Here is a 19,092-nt window from a genome sequence, read left to right as displayed (position 1 = left end):
GCTCCTGGAAATCCCGCACTGCAGAACACACTAACACATGTGCCCTGTGTACCCCCCCCTCCTCTCAGGTGAAGGTGCTATCCCCTGTGTACCCCCCCCCCCCCTCCTCTCAGGTGAAGGTGCTATCCCCTGTGTACCCCTCCCTCCTCTCAGGTGAAGATGCTATTCTCTGGGTACGTGCTCTCTCTCTCTCTGGTTTGTCTCTATCTCACTGTTTAACTTTCAGTTCTGAAAAACACACCCATCCTCTTTTTTTCTCTTTCAACTCAATTTTGAAAACCTGTTTCACTGATAACAACACCAAAAGGAGGAAAGGTACAATGGAAACAAACAAACAGACAAACAAACAGACAGACAGACAGACAGAGGAGTCCAGTGTAGTTGCTGGGATAGCTTGAAATCTTTATTTAGGAAAGGTGTGTGAGCTTAAATCACATAAACTACGTCTCAATGGAGTTCCCGGCTAGAATACAGTAGCAAAATGAATGCTTTAAAAAAAACACACACATGCTGACACGCACACTAACTGAGGGTATCTGATTCTATATTAATATCTAATATCTGGAATGAATGAACACTGAATACAAATAGTAAATTATCCTCACACTACACTCTGCAGCAGAGATGCATTATTTAGAAAACAATTCAAGCAACATGCAGTATAACTTATTTTAAGTTCTATTCATAATAATATAAGTATTCATTATTATAAAAAAAAAAAAAAAAAAAAAAACATTAACATTTAACACATACATCCACTTTTATAGAAGTTAAAATATAAAAATCATGAAAATATAAAACTACTCCAAATAGATATTTTTTATATATAAAATGGCCTTTTGATCCCCATTCACAAAACTTGAAGGAACGTTTAATGCTCTGAAGAAGGAATATAAACTAACAAACTTGGGGTGTGCTGGGGCTCGTATTGCCAGCAGGTATTAAATTAATCAAAACACACCTATTTATTAATGTGTTCATTTCAGAACAAGAAAAGCTGCCCTTCCCTCACCTTTACAATTGAGTACCAATCAATAATGAATAGCAATGAAAATATGTTGCAAAACTAGCAAATGTAACTGATTTGCCACTTAAACAAGACCTTTCATTAAACCTAACTCTGGGACCCAGTACGACAATCCCACAATGCACTGCAGAGATGATACCTTAAAAATAATCATGAACCAAACAAAGCGGAACAATTTCTTGGCACACAGCGCCACCAGATGTCTTAATGCTGTAATAGCGAGAGCAGCCGGGGTCTGTCGATCATTTGATTGCAGAGTAAATGATGCCGTTGTTTTCCTCCGCCGGAACCTGTCTCCTTTCAGGTCCTCTTCCCTCGTTGTTGAACTGAATGCTGGAGTAGTTCTCCCCGGCGCCCCCCTGTGGTTCACAAGAGAGAAGCGGGAGGTGAGGCTCACAGTGTGAAGGGATGCACACAGCAGGACTGGAGGAACTGCTTTAGGGTAATCCTTTAGAAAGAACCATTTGTTGAGCCGGATCAGTCGTCAGTATGAGGCTAATGGCAAGTGCAATACTGCTTGCTATTCAAACTTGTGGTATTAGGATGCACTATCACCATTAACAAACAGGTTCGTGATTATGAAACTATTAATACAATACTACTACTCATTGACACATCCTGTTCTCACCGTAACCTGAGCAGGAATCTCACTGACAGACTCCTTCGTTAAATATTCAACCTGGACGTGGTTATCTGTGAAAGGAAGAAGAGATGTTCCTTTAGCTTGTATTTTGTGAAGAGGGATTGCTGAAGAAATCGATGGCAGCAGGACTTGAGTCAGTTATTCAATAAAGAGCCCTACCTGAATCTGATCTCTTCCTCTTCCAAATACAGAATGTAACTGCGAGGATCAAAACTATGAGGAGAGCGATGGCCGCTGCTGAAGCTGTTGCAATCAATACCAGATTTTCTTTGAGGAGTGAGAGAAAAACAATCAGTCCATTAGAGCTGCAGACAGACAGACAGACAGCTCACCCCCACCCGTTTGGTTTAGCGATACAGTATAACCCCTTTTTGCTGTTTGTTTAACGACATTCTCCTGGAGTTTAGTTTCATTAAAGCACCAGCTTTAGCAGACAGACAGTGCCCACACAATGCTGTTTCGTCTGACACAAGGCTGTGTGGAGGCTGTGTGGTCCAGTGGTTAAAGAAAAGGGCTTGCAACCAGGAGGTCCCTGGTTTGAATCCCACCTCTGCCACTGACTTATTGTGTGACCCTGAGCAAGTCACTTAACCTCCTTGTGCTCCGTCTTTCCGGTGAGACGTAGTTGTAAGTGACTCTGCAGCTGATACATAGTTCACACACCCTAGTCTCTGTAAGTCGCCTTGGATAAAGGTGTCTGCTAAATAAACAAATAATAATAACAATGTCATTCCGTCTGGGTTTCTGTGTTAGTTTACTAATTTTTTTATAGTTTTGTTTTATTAAAGCTTCAGACAGACAGTGTCTTGCGATCCTGTTCAGTTTGACACTACAGTATCATTCTGTCTGGGTGTCTGTTAGTTTATTACATTTTTTCACAGTTCATTATCATTAGGCCACTCATGTTCAGATTGACCCTGGAATTCAAGTTATTGGTGTCTGTTGTAAAGATAACAGGTAAATGGGTAAAATCTTGTTGAATAAATAAACTGTAAATTGTTAACACATTTCCTGCTTCTCTTTTGCAAATGATGCATGGCTCAGTGTGTAATAAATCTCTCTTTATAACTGTACTGACTCTTCTGATGTGTTCGAAGTACTGCAGGAAGAGGGCAGCAGCCCGTCAATATTCGCCTGTCAGTCATGACAGTGAAATGGAGAGGTGGGAGAGTGGGTGTGCGGGCTTTCCTTCTCTCTGAGTGGCTGAGAGGCGGGTCTTGGGGGGATTGCTGGCCCTATAAGATAACATTCTGCTGTTCCCTCAGTTCTGCCCTCTGAGACGTACTGAGCATACGGAAGCTCTGGTCCAGGATCGAGAACTACAGGGACGGAAATCCCAATGAAAAGAAAAGAAAAAGAAAAGAAAAAGAATTCATGGTAGCGGGGAAAACCTTGGGCAGCCCCGATAAACATTTGTATAGCAGGTTGAGGGAGCCGTGAGTGTAGTACGGAGACCCGGGCCGGTTGGGGGAAGCTGCCGAGCGCAGCACCTTTTATTTGTAGTTTTGTTTATTGTGCTTTATTTTCCCTGTTCCTTTCGCCTTTTGATTATTCTTGTGTTTGAGCACCTGTATTCTGTACTGCTCCCGGTATAGTTATGGCTCTGTCTGTACCATCGCTGGTAAGGCAGACCACAGACAACAGTGCCCTCTGCGGGCTGAAAAGAAATTACCTACCCATAATAAAACTGGGCACCTGTGCAGTGTTCCCAATTACCTCTGTGTCTCCTGTGTGTCAGTGAACTACCCACCACCCTTCCACGATAACATACTGAGCAAAGTATCTAGTATAAAGAAAATAATCATCCACCTGGTGCAGTTACTTGAATGAGATACTGCAGGTAGACTCTCTGCTTCCCCTCCTCCTCCACACTGCACCTGATCTGCTCAGAGCTCTGCAGGCCAGTGACAAACAGCTGGGAGCTAGTGATGTTCGATCGGATCAGAAAACCCTCTCTAGCGCCGCCCTGCAGGCTGCTTCCATTACTGTCACTCCAGAGCAGCTTGGCTGGTGGACATACAAACCCACAGGTCAAGGAGCATGTCAGGGTGGCGTTGGAGCCTGCCTGCAAGGGTGAAATCCGGTCAGCACTCCCTGGAAAACAAACACATACAGTCCATATCCAAATGATAAAAAGCAATGCAGGATTATTACCTAGTTTTTACCCACTCAGACTACATATCTTGGTGTGAGCGATTCAATCCCATTGCAGTCACTGTTTCAATAGCACGTTTATAACGAAGAGCAAACACCCATTGTTCCACCTTGGTTGTAAATGGAGAATGCATTCTGGGATGCTCTCGAGGGATGACTCATTAAAGTAATTTATATCCAAAGAGTGGAACTGCCGGGCTGCCAAGATGTGCATTAAATAAGTAAGGGGGTGTGAGCTGTGGGGGAATCCACCCCCCCACCCCAGACAGGGGTCTTGATAGGGTAGTGCTTCATCCCTGCAGCACAATCCAGGAAATATAAAGGACAAAATAACCAGAAACGTTGAACCTGGACTTGAGATACCAGACTTGAACGCACCTCTCATCTGCATTAAACAGGAACATATTGACCAGACTTACCAGAGAGTACGTTCAGAGCCAACACCTGAAGGTGTTTCTGAAGGTTAGAATCCTTGTGCTGTGAACACCGATAGAGCCCACTGTCTGCTGTCTGGACACTGCGGATCAGCAAGGAAGTATTGACTGCCATTGCCAGTCTGTTCTTGTCTACCTCTTCAGCATTGGTGAGTACATTCCCACTGGGTCGGAATGTGAATAGAGTCTTCCAACTCTTGGTCCCAGATCTCTGAAAGGACCAAATTAATTGCTGCCCTGCCTCTGGCTGAGCAGTATTTGCACAGGGGAAGTGAATGAATCCTCCCACAGTGGAGTACACATCTTCACCTGTGGGAAATAAAAACAGCACAACTGATTTAGCTCATTATTATCTGTTTATTTATCAGATGCCCTTATCCAAGGTGACTTACAGAGACTAGGGTGAACTATGCATGAGCTGCAGAGTCACTTACAACATCTCACCCAAAAGACAGAACACAAGGAGATGACTTGCTCAGGGTCACACAGTGAGTCATTAAGTGAGCTGGGATTTGAACCCTTTTCTTTAACCACTGGACCACACAGCCTCCAGTAAATTACTTTGAGGCGCTTGAAGTCTGTATATAAATAAATATCCTGGTGTGTTTCCAAAAAACTTTTTCGGCAGCTCCAAACAATCCTACTAAACATGCTGTTTCACATCACATACAGTACATGCAAGTTACATACTTAGTTTGTAACAGCTGAATACAACAGAGTATATAAAAAAAAACAAGTGTTCAAATATATAACATAGTTGCATTCCTACTAATTTTGGGATACAAAAAGGTTGCAAATGCTAAGTATGTACAGAGGATGCTGACAAAGTAATTCTATAGTTGCTGGTGTGCACTCTCTACACATGTGCAGTTTTGAAAGAAGCACATGTCTTAGCAAACATGTGTTTTCAATTTAAAACATGATCTCTGGTACTAAACGACTGTAGGTTCAAGGAAGTTCTCAGTTTGCTTTACTTTTTAGGAAGTTTGTTACTGTGTCACTTCCCAGGTCACTGCACCTCAGCAGTATCTTCTGGCTGAAAAGCCTGGCAGTCAGCAGGGGTGGGGACAATGTCATTTTCCAGGTGAACAGACCTGGTAAGTTAGCATTATATATATATATATATATATATATATATAGTGAGATAGTGTAGTCCTGGGGGAATAGGACTACATCTCCCAGAAGGGAACAGCTTTAATTTGTTTAATTGTTTAATTTAATTTGTTTAATGGTTTAATTAGTAATGATCCCCTGCACCTGGCTAGCATTGTAAATTAGAGCCAGGTGCAGGGTATTTAAGAAAAGCAGCCAGTCTGTTTGGGGCTGCTGTGTGAAGAGCCCGCTTGCGAGTGAGTGAGTGAGTGAGTGAGTGAGTGAGTGAGTAGGTAGTGTGAAACCTTTTGTGGAGTGTGCTGTATAACTTTTTGTTTGTTTTGTTTATTTTGTTTTTGTGTTTATTTAAAAAAAAATATATAGCGCTGTGACAGGGATGGCTGAGTGGTCTGACGTCACGGCAGAAGCAGGAACAAAAATACTGACACCAGGTAGTGCAGTTCAAAAAGGCTTGCTCCGTTTTAATTAAAAAAAAAAATTAAATATTTAAACAAAAATAAACACTTGCTCGCAGAGCAAAAATAAAAGGTTCAACAAAAACAAATCACGAACACAAAATATATAAACAAAGGTCAGGCTGGGCAAATAGCTGTCACTGATCCTTTTACTTTCGTTTCCTTTCGTTTCGTTTCATTTCGTTTCTCTCCTCTCGTTCTCTCCTCTCGTTCTCTCCTCTCGCTCCAAACACCCACCTCGAGCTAGAGAGCTGCAGGCTTTTTATATTCAGGAGACCATCTCCCGATTAGCAACAAAATTAATCACTTAATTAATTCGGGAGATGGCCACCTTCTGCACGAGTTTTTTTCATTACACCTGGCAGAGGACGAGCAACGATCTCGCCTCTGCCAGGACATGTTTTAAAAATAAACAAAACAATAACAAACATACGGTGCTCGCCGTCATGCATACAACAATCAAAATAAACACACAAAATAACACAGGGGCGGAGGGGGAACCCTCGTTCTAAAAATAAACAAAACAATGTACAGGGCTGCTCGCCCTGTTACATATCCCCCCCCTTGTGCAACGCACACATGGCCCCAACGGCCACCTCCCCCCTCAGTCTCAAAGTCCCGGAAGAGGGGGAAGCAAGTTGTTTCTGGGGGGTGGCCATGGTGGAATCTCTGGCACCCCCCAATTCTTTGTGGCCGACAGCTCCCTCTTCCGGGGCTCCCGCCACACTCTATCCTGCCGCGAAATTGCGGCTGGGGGAGCTGGTCTCCTGACCTTCCCCCTCCTCTTCATGGCCAGCAGGTCCCCTCCGTCGGGCTCCGACCACACAATCTCCTGCCGCGAAAGTGCGGCTGGGGGATCTGGTCTCCTGACCTTCCCCCTCCTCTTCATGGCCAGCAGTTCCCCTCTGTGGGGCTCCGACCACACAATCTCCTGCCGCGAAAGTGCGGTTGGGGGAGCTGGTCTCTTGACCTTCCCCCTCCTCTTCACGGCCAGCAGTTCCCCTCCGTGGGGCTCTGACCACATGATCTCCGGCTGCGAAAGTGCGGCTGGGGGAGCTGGTCTCCTGACCTCCCCCCCTTTCTTGATGGCCGGCAGCTCCCCTCCGTGGGGCTCCGACCACATGATCTCCGGCCGCGAAAGTGCGGCTGGGGGAGCTGGTCTCCGGACCTCTCCCCCTTTCTTCATGGCCGTCCGTTCCCCTCCTCCCCTTCTGGCAGCGAAGGCGGCAGGGGCTCCTCCCCTTCAGGCTGCGAAGGCGGCAGGGGCTCCACCCCTTCAGGCTGCGAAGGCGGCAGGGGCTCCTCCCCTTCAGGCTGCGAAGGCGGCAGGGGCTCCTCCCCTTCAGGCTGCGAAGGCGGCAGGGGCTCCTCCCCTTCAGGCTGCGAAGGCGGCTCCTCCCCTTCTGGCTGCAACAGGGAAACCAGCAGGCATGCTCCCTCTGCTGGTGGTGGTGGTGGGAGCGACATGTCGTCCTCCCACGGAGACGGAGGTGGCACCAGCAGGTATTCTCCCTCTGCTGGTGGTGGTGGGAGCGACACACAGTCCTCCCAGGGCGGTGGAGGTGGAACCAGCAGGTATGCTCCCTCTGCTGGCGGAGGTGGGAGCGACACACAGTCCTCCCATGGAGACGGAGGTGGCACCAGCAGGTATTCTCCCTCTGCTGGTGGTGGTGGGAGCGACACGTCGTCCTCCCACGGCGGTGGACCTTCGGCCTTCCCCTTCTTGGGTCGTGGACGCACCGACTCCCCCCTCTTGGGCTGTGGACGCACCGACTCCCCCCTCTTGGGCTGTGGACGCACCGACTCCCCCCTCTTGGGCTGTGGACGTTCGGGCTCCTCCCACTCAGGCGCAGGACATTCGGGCTCCTCCCACTCAGGCGTAGGACGTTCGGGCTCCTCCCTTTTAGGCGCAGGACGTTCGGGCTCCTCCCTTTTAGGCGCAGGACGTTCGGGCTCCTCCCTTTTAGGCACAGGATGTTCGGGCTCCTCCCACTCAGGCGCAGGATGTTCGGGCTCCTCCCACTCAGACGCAGGACGTTCGGGCTCCTCCCTTTTAGGCGCAGGACGTTCGGGCTCCTCCCACTCAGGCGCAGGACGTTCGGGCTCCTCCCACTCAGGCGCAGGACGTTCGGGCTCCTCCCACTCAGGCGCAGGACGTTCGGGCTCCTCCCACTCAGGCGCAGGATGTTCAGGCTCCTCCCACTCAGGTGCAGGACGTTCGGGCTCCTCCCACTCAGGCGCAGGATGCACCGACTCCTCCCTCTTGTCTCCCCTCCAGCAGCTGTAATCCCAGTCTTCAGGGAGGGGGGATTAACTGGGAAATGCCCCCGCTCCCCACAGATGCAGCAACAACTCAGCTGGCTTATGCTATGGAGGAAGGCGTCCCAGCTCATCTCCTCCTGTGCCTGCTGTTGTTGCTGCAGTGGCTGCTGTCTCCTCATCCTCCTTCTTCCTCCCATCTTCCTTCCTCCCATCCAATTAGAAAAACGAAAAAAAAAAAAAAAGCTGCAGTACCCTACTTCTGCCTGCGTCTAGGAGGCGCTGGAGATCCCACGCTGGACATCACGTGTGACAGGGATGGCTGAGTGGTCTGACGTCACGGCAGAAGCAGGAACAAAAATACTGACACCAGGTACTGCAGTTCAAAAAGGCTTGCGCCTTTTTAATTCAAAAATAAATTAAATATTTAAACAAAAATAAACACTTGCTCGCAGAGCAAAAATAAAAGGTTCAACAAAAACAAATCACGAACACAAAATATATAAACAAAAGTCAGGCTGGGCAAATAGCTGTCACTGATCCTTTTACTTTCGTTTCCTTTCGTTTCGTTTCATTTCGTTTCTCTCCTCTCGTTCTCTCCTCTCGTTCTCTCCTCTCGCTCCAAACACCCACCTCGAGCTAGAGAGCTGCAGGCTTTTTATATTCAGGAGACCATCTCCCGATTAGCAACAAAATTAATCACTTAATTAATTCGGGAGATGGCCACCTTCTGCACGAGTTTTTTTCATTACACCTGGCAGAGGACGAGCAACGATCTCGCCTCTGCCAGGACATGTTTTAAAAATAAACAAAACAATAACAAACATACGGTGCTCGCCGTCATGCATACAACAATCAAAATAAACAAACACAAAATAACACAGGGGCGGAGGGGGAACCCTCGTTCTAAAAATAAACAAAACAATGTACAGGGCTGCTCGCCCTGTTACAAGCGCGTTAGCGCTTAAAAACCTCAATTTCCTGTGTCCTGGGTCTGTTTTAAAGGGGCAAAGAACCTGAGTGGGTGCGGTTTTTTCACTATATATATATATATATATATATATATAGAGTTTTAAAGCAAACATCCATGTTTGCTATAACATATGTTTCTTTCAAAAGTATTATTATTTCATTATTTAGCAGACACTTATCCAAAGCAACTTGCATAAATGAAACAATATAGCAATATATAAGTTACAGCCAATAAAAAAAGGAGAGTGAAGAGAAGGAGCAGCACGGGACGAAGGAGAGTGAAGAGAAGGAGCGAGCACGGGACGAAGGAGAGTGAAGAGAAGGAGCGAGCACGGGAGGAAGGAGAGTGAAGAGAAGGAGCGAGCACGGGAGGAAGGAGAGTGAAGAGAAGGAGCAGCACGGGAGGAAGGAGAGTGAAGAGAAGGAGTGAGCACAGGAGGAAGGAGAGTGAAGAGAAGGAGCAGCACGGGAGGAAGGAGAGTGAAGAGAAGGAGTGAGCACAGGAGGAAGGAGAGTGAATAGAAGGAGCAGCACGGGAGGAAGGAGAGTGAAGAGAAGGAGTCAGCACGGGAGGAAGGAGAGTGAAGAGAAGGAGTCAGCACGGGAGGAAGGAGAGTGAAGAGAAGGAGCGAGCACGGGAGGAAGGAGAGTGAAGAGAAGGAGCAGCACGGGAGGAAGGAGAGTGAAGAGAAGGAGCAGCACGGGAGGAAGGAGAGTGAAGAGAAGGAGCAGCACGGGAGGAAGGAGAGTGAAGAGAAGGAGCAGCACGGGAGTAAGGAGAGTGAAGAGAAGGAGTGAGCACGGGAGGAAGGAGAGTGAAGAGATGGAGCAGCACGGGAGGAAGGAGAGTGAAGAGAAGGAGCAGCACGGGAGGAAGGAGAGTGAAGAGAAGGAGTGAACACGGGAGGAAGGAGAGTGAAGAGAAGGAGAGAGCACGGGAGTAAGGAGAGTGAAGAGAAGGAGTGAGCACGGGAGGAAGGAGAGTGAAGAGAAGGAGTGAGCACGGGAGGAAGGAGAGTGAAGAGAAGGAGCAGCACGGGAGGAAGGAGAGTGAAGAGAAGGAGTGAACACGGGAGGAAGGAGAGTGAAGAGAAGGAGCAGCACGGGAGTAAGGAGAGTGAAGAGAAGGAGTGAGCACGGGAGGAAGGAGAGTGAAGAGAAGGAGTGAGCACGGGAGGAAGGAGAGTGAAGAGAAGGAGCAGCACGGGAGTAAGGAGAGTGAAGAGAAGGAGTGAGCACGGGAGGAAGGAGAGTGAAGAGAAGGAGTGAGCACGGGAGGAAGGAGAGTGAAGAGAAGGAGCAGCACGGGAGGAAGGAGAGTGAAGAGAAGGAGTGAACACGGGAGGAAGGAGAGTGAAGAGAAGGAGTGAGCACGGGAGGAAGGAGAGTGAAGAGAAGGAGCAGCACGGGAGGAAGGAGAGTGAAGAGAAGGAGTGAACACGGGAGGAAGGAGAGTGAAGAGAAGGAGCAGCACGGGAGTAAGGAGAGTGAAGAGAAGGAGTGAACACGAGAGGAAGGAGAGTGAAGAGAAGGAGCAGCACGGGAGGAAGGAGAGTGAAGAGAAGGAGTGAACACGGGAGGAAGGAGAGTGAAGAGAAGGAGCAGCACGGGAGGAAGGAGAGTGAAGAGAAGGAGTGAACATGGGAGGAAGGAGAGTGAAGAGAAGGAGCAGCACGGGAGGAAGGAGAGGAAAGAGAAGGCATAACAAGCCGGCCAGTAGAGGATGAGCGGAGAGGACGAGAAGGAATATAAGAAGACACGAGGGATTGGAGATAGAGATGAAGGGGCAGTATGATTAATAGAACGATACGCAAGAGCAAGGGTCATAAATTGAAAAAGAAAATAGATAAAGAAAGATACGGAGAGAAATGACATAGCAGACATATAAAAGCAAATGAAGAATGATAAATATTTTAAATACACAACTAACTGCGTAATAAAATAACACAACACATAACAGCACAGAAGCACCCAGAACAGCCAGTGTCCTTTTCCAGTGTTCTTACACGATTGCCACACACACTGCTGCTCACACCGGCAGGGAAAATGAATTAATAGCAACCCTGAATCAGAGGCAGCAGAAACCGGTGTGTGATGGACGAAGGTGAAAACAGCAAAGTCCAGTGATGTGCTATGACCCACAGAGGACACTTGCAATGATGTTGTTATTGTTTGAAGGAGAATTAAAAAGAAACAAAACAAAATAATAAAAAACACTCTTTTTGCCACCTGTTACTACAGCCCCAAAACAGCCAGTGAGACCTATACAGCGGAAAGTGCACTGCAGGTCATGCTTATTGGGTTATTTATTATATTAGCCACAAACACTCAGCAATGATATGAATAATACCTGTAAGTGTAGTGGTGTAGCTATACAAAGCCTTTACTGCACCCCCCTCAGTTAGGTCGCATCTCCATCTCCTGTTGTGGTCTGATTTCTGCAGCTTCAGGGACAGAGTGGAATGTTTTCTGTAGGAAGTGATCTTGAACCTGTCTCCCTGCAGGGCTGTGCCTTTATCATCCACCCAGGTCAGTTTAACATTGTCAGGAACTGACCTGCAGTCTGCAATACCACCATTACACACCAGGGTGCACTGTAGAGCTAAATCGATGCCTCTCATTAAGTCTGCACCTGGGACAGCTGTAACTGAAAGGGAAACCAAAGAGCAACGGTATTAAAGACCACCGGTATAAAAATAGCTAAATATATGTGCCACATTAACATATCTGTATAGAAAGAGTGCTTTCAGACTGTGCCTTCATCTCAAATAAAAGCTGTTTCGATTTAGCTGCTACAACTTTACTTGCACATCAAGTGACACCTACCAATGAGTTTCTTCAAAAGATCCAAGAAACCACACACTAACTCCTGTCAACCCTATCACACGTGCACACTCTTCAACAGCATGGCTTCCCATGATGTCTGATTAGAAACAAGTCTGCCAGTCCCACGTACAGATTAAAGACTTCTGGTTGCCATGTGCCCTTATAAAGGTTTGCACGGTAATATTTGTTTTGTTTTTTATATTCCATGTTTTTTTCTATCACTAGGCATTTTGCTTTCGTTAACTATGTTTTTAAAATGATTTACCAAACATCTCTTTGAAATGCCAACCTATGCTTTCACTGTACTTTATCACACTCTGCTGTGCTGTTACTATGGGATACTTGACCATGCTTTCACTGTGCTTTATAACACTTTATTATATTTTTATTATGTTGCAGAACTATGATTAGTAAAATTAGTATGTGTGTGTATGATACACGAGCTATGGTAATATAACTGGTTCTAACACCACTAATAGTTACTTTAAACACTACAACACACTTACTGGTGAGCAGGGTCAGAAAAACAATAGCTCCTCCTGGATAAAAGTCCCCATTTACATATTGTTCACAGTCATACCGGCCCGCATCCTCTGTGTGCAGGTGGTGTATCCGCAGAGACGAGTCAGGCAGCACCTCCAGTCTTGCAGCTCTCTCTGGCTGTTTGACTGTAATCTTCCCACCCGAGGCCAGCTCCGAAGATGTTTCATATCTTTGACTAAAGGTCCAATGAATGAATGAGTCTTCATATTTCTGGAATCCTGCACAAGGCAGGGTAACAGTCTCTCCCAGAGACGAGTACTGCAAGAAACCTGGAAGGAGAAGGAGAAGAATAGTACCATTACTTCTACTACTGATGCTACTGTTTTTTCCCATGGTTAAACTATTATGCATTAACATAGTTTGCCCTTGTTTTGCCATATTTATTATTTGCTTTACCATGCCTTTCTGTGCTTTACAATGCTTGCAATATAATACAATACTAGGGCAGCAGTGTGGAGTAGTGGTTAGGGCTCTGGACACTTGACCGGAGGGTCGTGGGTTCAGTCCCAGGTGGGGGACACTGCTGCTGTACCCTTGAGCAAGGTACTTTACCTAGATTGCTCCAGTAAAAATCCAACTGTATAAATGGGTAATTGTGTGTAAATAATAATTTAATTGTATGTAAAAATAATGTGATATCTTATAACAATGTAAGTTGCCCTGGATAAGGGTGTCTGCTAAGAAATAAATAATAACAATGTATATATATATATATACAATGCCTATAGAAAGTCTACACCCCCTTTCAAAATGTTCACCTTTTGTTGCCTTATAGCCTGGAATTAAATTCATATCCTACACCACAACTTCCAAGTGAAAAAAATATTCTAGAAATTTGTAGAAAATTAATTAAAAATAAAAACTGAAATAGCTTGGTTGGATAAGTGTCCACCCCCCTTGTAATATTATATATTAAATTGTGTATGACTGTTCATTACCTTTCGTTGTCACAACGCATTTCTGCACAGTGGATTTTTTTTTGTTAATATACAACATTCGATGCAAAGACGAGAGGCAGCGATGCGCTCTGCCTTTCCCTACCTTTGAACTTGAACGTAAGCCGCTCTACTCAGTCGCGCAAGCGCGTTCCATATAGTCTCAGCAATGAGTGAGAAAAAAGCACAGCGCATCGCAGCCTTAACTGTGTCACGTGACTACACTAATTCCATTGCACATTTAATATCGACGCATGCGTTCTTGCGGAAAAAATGCTACGGGAACAACTGTTGGAAAGGCACAGACCTTCTCTGCCTTTGGGGCGTGTCCTTGAGTTACCTCTCTTTAGCAAACCAACCAAGCTATGCTAGCAATTATAACATCAACCGATCCGAAAATGAAAAACGTTATGTCTCAACTTAAACGGATCAAAACCCATACTCGGAATCGTCCGATCAAGGGCGGCTCTCACCCCTGGCGCTTATTTCCATTGAAAAGGAGACTTTTAAAACTTCAGGCCAAGAGAGAGCAATTCTACAATGATGTCACGGACATCTTCATCCAGGAGAGGGATGGACTTCATATACAAGTAGATATGTAAGTGCAAGTATTTATTTTCATTTTAATTGTCGGGTATTGGTGAGCAAATGTTTAAAGAACGGTAACAGGTTAACTGTAGATTTGGGCATTTATATAAAAACACTAACAGTATGAATTAAATCAGTGTGTACGCTTTACAGTACAATATTTTGTGGACAATAATAACCATCAATTTGACACTGAGGTCAGATTAATGTGCAAAAAATAATGTGATATCTTGTAACAATTGTAAGTCTGCTAAGAAATAATAATAATAATAATAATAATAATAATAATAATAATAATAATAATAATAATAATAATAATAATGTAGGTATTGAAATTCAGTGCCATCTGTCGGTTGAATCCTGTAATTACATCGGGGTTTTCGTTGAGCTGCGTCAATAACAGTCTCGTTCCCAACCGTGCATAATTGGAATTCTGCTCTCTATAAGCCTGCCAATCGAATCTATGTAAATTGGGGTGTGAGACTGGCCAGTGCCTACCCAACCACTGACCTCACCGCAAGTTACTGCATTGTCTTGTGCACCTTTAAGATTCTGATATTAATGCAGAAGTGAGTCCGGTCCCATGAGATAGGCTACGGAGCTCTTCAGCGCGCAGCAGATGGGGATTGAGGAGCTGAATCAGTGTTGAATCTCACTGTCGAGAAACAAGATGCGAGAAAGCTGGCTGCCCTTCACGTCAGCCCAACATTAGTGATGTTTTATTATGTTTAGAAAGGCATTAGGTATTGTTGTAATGAGTGCTGTTGAGACGGGTGATTTTGTTTGTTTTTAACCTTTGTACACATTTTGCTCTTTTTACGTTTTAAGCCAGTGTTATTTAAATTGAATGATTAAAACATCGAATTTTAAGGCAGAACTGCCCTCGATTTTTTATCACTTAAAACCCAATTAGTTTACATGAAGACATTCTGATAGTATTAACATGTTTCCAACCGTCCTGCCCTTATCCTCTAAACATGTTAATCATATTTTATTTTGTGTTTTAAATATTTTGTTATTAGATATTAGAGTATTGAACATTTTGTAGAAGATTCTATCTGTCTTGGCATGCAGCAGTAATATTTCTTCAATTGGATGGATGCTATTAGTGTGCAGGTTATATTGTGGTCATTTAGAGGACTTGAAAGAACTGAGAGTCTTTGCTCTTGTATTGTGCTTGACTGTGCGTGTCAAAGGATAACAGCGTGCCATCCTGACATGTCCTGCAGTGTGTTGAAGCCATACTTTCTATTTTGTGCACGAAATGTCCTTGTTCTCCAGTTTTAGTGTCATTCTAAAAAAAATGTAAACATTATACCAGACATTTAGGGTATGCAAAATACAATTTATTTAAAATGTTTAAACAACTTCTTGGGGGGACCAGGAGATGTAAATAGTCAGATTATTTTCCCAAATGGTTTCATGTGGTGGGTACATCCCGCATTAACATTTTTTAAAATCCAGTATTGCACCGATAGCCTTGCAGCAAAATAATATTTCTCAAGAAGAGGCAAGGATATCCCTCCTAGTTTAGAGAGGGGGAGTCTCTTTATTCTGGGCTGGGAACCTTCCATAGAAAATCTACCCAACAGTGACAGCACATGCTCCACTGTTAATTCTAATTATTATACTGATTATTGGTAGCCTAAAACTTAGTTCCATTCTCCACATAATATCATTATTTAAATGCAAATAAAGATTTTCCCATCCAACTAACAGTATGATTTTTCATGGACCTGGCTCCCCAAATAATATCTATAGATCAATGTCTTCATCTTTTTAGGTGTAAAGTTGACTTCACTGGCACTGTAAATGCGGGTAGGAACATGTGCACCATTGCTCAACATTGGTTAAACCCATAGAGTCCACTCACTATTTTCTGTAGGAGTCTAACCCTGTTTTAGAATAATTTTAACTCATCTTGTGGACACAAGTTTAAGAATAGTTTAAGTATGTTTTCCCTATAACATTGGGAACAAATCTAAACAATGCTACTTTGATGAACAATTGAAACAAGACTTTAACTGAACTGATATTGTGTGTATTTAAAAACAACACAAATACAGAAATCGGAACCAATTGAACATTGATTGAGTTTATCTACAAGTTGTGAAGTAACTCACAATGCAATACTAAATGCAATTAAACTACTTCTGAACTGAAACATAATGCAGCCTTCATTCTTTCCAACACAACAGATGCTGCTTAACACCGTTACTGTACGTACTGTGCTACGAATCCTGCACGTGTGCGTAATCATAGAGAAGTCTGCTTGATTATGAAAATGCAAATGTTTTTTAAAATTATTTCTAACTTCTATATTCTATATATATATATCACCTCGGTTTCAGGACTAATCCGAAAGATGAGGCACAAGGAGGTTAAGTGACTTGCTCAGGGTCACACACGGTAAGTCAGTGTCTGGGATTGAACCTGAAACCTCCTGGTAACAAGCCCTGTCTTTAGCTAGATGCCTTCCTCAGTGTGTATTCAAACTAAATTCATTACAAAGTTCATCAAAAAGTTCATTACGTTTTATATAATGAATGGGTGATTATTACAATGAGTTCATTCATTTGTTCTTAAAGGGAAAGAGTTAACATTACAATAAAACAATACACACAAGTTGTTTTCAATGAATTATTTTACAATGAATTCTTCTGCAACAGTCCTATTACAAAAATGCAACCAATGAAAGTTCCTCATTTAAACCTCCAGGAGATTCAGTTTGAAGCATATGTATTAATTTAGCTTCTTTTTGTATTATATCACAATCTCCAGCCCTCCTTGGATTCTTAATCAATTCAATACTTAAGAACCTATAGTCTTGAGCTGAAGACAGAAGATTGCAAATGGATGAACTTAGTTGAAAACCAGTTTGCTGAATGGAGGAATGGGTAGAGGGAAAGGTTGAGCTGAGGGAGCCAGATGTCTGAATTAAGCAATCGATAAACGAGAAAGGGCATTAGTGATACCTGGAAGGTGTTGGGCTTTCAAAATAAAATTATTGATAACTAGCCGGTGAAGACGTTGCAAAAGATTAAGATAGATTTTCTCTGCAACAATGGGCCCCAAATATAGGCTGCAATAGCAATAGGGAATACCTCAAGTAAGGCTGTGGATTTAAGCTGAGGAGGAAGATTTTTGATTTCTGGAGGCCATTATCTGAGAACTATTGATTAAGAAAAATTCCACCAAAATTGATAGAAGAAGCATCTGTATGAAGTGAGAGTTCGTGAGGGGCAGAAATTAAGCCAGAGTCAATGTCAATCCAGTGCTGTAAGAGAGAGGACCACATCCTAATGTCTTTCCGAGCTTCAGATGTAATATTAATGTGAGTTCAGATTTTTTGCTGTTGTAGAGAGAGCAAGAAGATGAGAAATAAATGTCCTACCTTGAGGAATGATGCGAATTGCAAAATTGAAATGTCCCAGGAGTGAAAGAATGTTCAGTTTAGAAATGGAATGGTTGATCTTAAAGGATTGAATGAGAGAGAGAATGCGTTCCAGTTTATCGGGAGGCATTCGGGCTTCAAATCGAATAGTATCCAAAGTTATTACTAGGAACTCAAGAGAGTGAACTGGACCGATGGTTTTCTCCTCTGAGAGGGGGACGCCGACTGCTGAGAAGAGAGACCTGAGTTCTGAGAGTGCTTCAGCTGGAGGGGCTGATGGAGGAGATATAAGGAGAAAGTCGTCCAATAAGTGCATCAGAAAGGGGATGCGATTTAATATTGAGTAGAATCCAGCAGACGGCTTCGGAAAGGGAATCAAAGATATTAGGGCTGCTGCGACATCCAAAAGTTAGTTTAGTGGGGAAGTAAAATTGCCCCTTCCAACAGATGCCAAAACAATGACAGAGATAAGGGGGTATAGGCATGACTTTGAAGGCATCAGAGATGTCTGCTTTAGCTAAACAGGATCCCCGTCCTTATATGTTGATGGAATGGATAGCATCATGGATAGAAAAACCATTAGTAAGGCCAGAAATTAGATAATGAACAAAAAAACAAAATGATCAGGGTAATATTGTAGAGCATCTGATAGAGCAGGGATGTTGATGGGGGTAGAGGCGGTTAGTAATGATGAATGCCATTTAGATGAAAGAGGGCAGATGGAAGAGGATTAATAATGTGAATGAGCATCACCACACAAACTGCACATATGTAAAAAAAAAAAGCATCCTTTGGAAATGCAGAATGAGGAATTTAAAATATTGCACAGCTATCTGCCACTGGAATATTTGATAGGTCTTCCATGAGAATCTTTGCTTGTTCAAAAAGCAGGCGGAGCTGAAGAATGAATAGGAGAAACTGCAGATGCACGGTTCCTAAAAAAAGGAGTGTTGTTGAGAGCTGGGGAAGAATAGTTTGAGGCTGAAGAGGAGGAGGCTGCTTTTGGACACAGAGTGGCAGAATGAGTGGTGGAAGCACAAACTCTGCAAGCATTAGCACGGAGACCAGTGAAGAATCTATTAAACAGATCAGGATCAGGTTGAGACCAAATCGATCTGTGTATTGTCCTATGATAACCGAGAAGCTAGCCAGTTCCTGACGTCGGTGAGCATAAACTTCACAAAGCACATTGCGAAAAACAGAAAATGCAAGCACAAATTCTCCAAGAGTTAAGATTTTTACACAGTCGAGGATTCCGAGATTTTAGAGTAACAGACAAATCTCCACAGTCAACTACACTTTGATCCAGAAATTCTGAGGTTGCAATAAGTATAGAGACCAAATTAACGTCTTTACCTTCAATAATATTGTGTCTCAGTTGAGGAGAGAGAGAGTGGTGATGAACTACTGAAGCAGAAGAGGATCCACAACTAGAGGCGGATGCTGGAGTAAAGATTGGCAGCTTGAGAGCTGGTGTGGGCGTGGCTGAAGCAGCTGGAGTGGCGAGCCCTGCTGCTGGTGTCGTGCTGAATTCTGCCCCTTTGAGATATATGCATGCGTGACTTTCGTTGAACTTTGTCCGTGTCTTTACTTTAATGTATTCATTAACGTGGTTTACCATGAACATTCACTATATCTAGCCTCAGACGACTCATATAATTTTGAAATAGATGTTTAGAAACTAAAATTAAAAGGTAGACACATTTAAAATCATCTAAACGTATAAATCATTCGCCCTTTTCCATACAC

At 44.0% G+C, this 19,092-nt stretch overlaps 2 protein-coding genes across 6 annotated transcripts in view; one reads left to right on the top strand and one right to left on the bottom strand.

Moving 5' to 3' along the window:
• Window positions 1–381: 381 nt before the first annotated feature.
• Window positions 382–19,092, bottom strand: part of LOC117433886 (uncharacterized) — a 19,619-nt gene continuing 908 nt past the window's right edge. The window contains exons 1-8 of one of the 5 annotated variants that reach the window (XM_059010971.1): window positions 13,365–13,460; window positions 12,390–12,695; window positions 11,408–11,704; window positions 4,244–4,567; window positions 3,480–3,764; window positions 1,830–1,937; window positions 1,656–1,720; window positions 382–1,386 (exon numbers count right to left, since the gene is read on the bottom strand). In XM_059010971.1, coding sequence (XP_058866954.1) covers window positions 1,270–1,386; window positions 1,656–1,720; window positions 1,830–1,937; window positions 3,480–3,764; window positions 4,244–4,567; window positions 11,408–11,704; window positions 12,390–12,695; window positions 13,365–13,422 — 1,560 coding nt within the window. In that variant the 5' untranslated portion in view covers window positions 13,423–13,460 and the 3' untranslated portion in view covers window positions 382–1,269. Of the gene's footprint in view, window positions 1,387–1,655; window positions 1,721–1,829; window positions 2,990–3,479; window positions 3,765–4,243; window positions 4,568–11,407; window positions 11,705–12,389; window positions 12,696–13,364; window positions 13,461–19,092 lie in introns of those variants that run through there. The other 4 variants (XM_059010970.1, XM_059010972.1, XR_009311374.1 and 1 more) reach the window with 4 other exon arrangements.
• The window catches only part of LOC131709099 (collectin-12-like), a 19,771-nt gene continuing 14,187 nt past the window's right edge, over window positions 13,509–19,092 (top strand). The window contains exon 1 of the transcript XR_009311376.1: window positions 13,509–13,959. The gene's annotated coding sequence lies outside the window, so the exon portion shown is untranslated. The remainder of the gene's footprint in view (window positions 13,960–19,092) is intronic.

Source organism: Acipenser ruthenus, chromosome 41 (genome assembly GCF_902713425.1).
Source record: "Acipenser ruthenus chromosome 41, fAciRut3.2 maternal haplotype, whole genome shotgun sequence".
In the NCBI taxonomy this organism is placed as follows: Eukaryota; Metazoa; Chordata; class Actinopteri; order Acipenseriformes; family Acipenseridae; genus Acipenser; species Acipenser ruthenus.
This window is presented reverse-complemented; position numbering and strand designations above follow the sequence as displayed.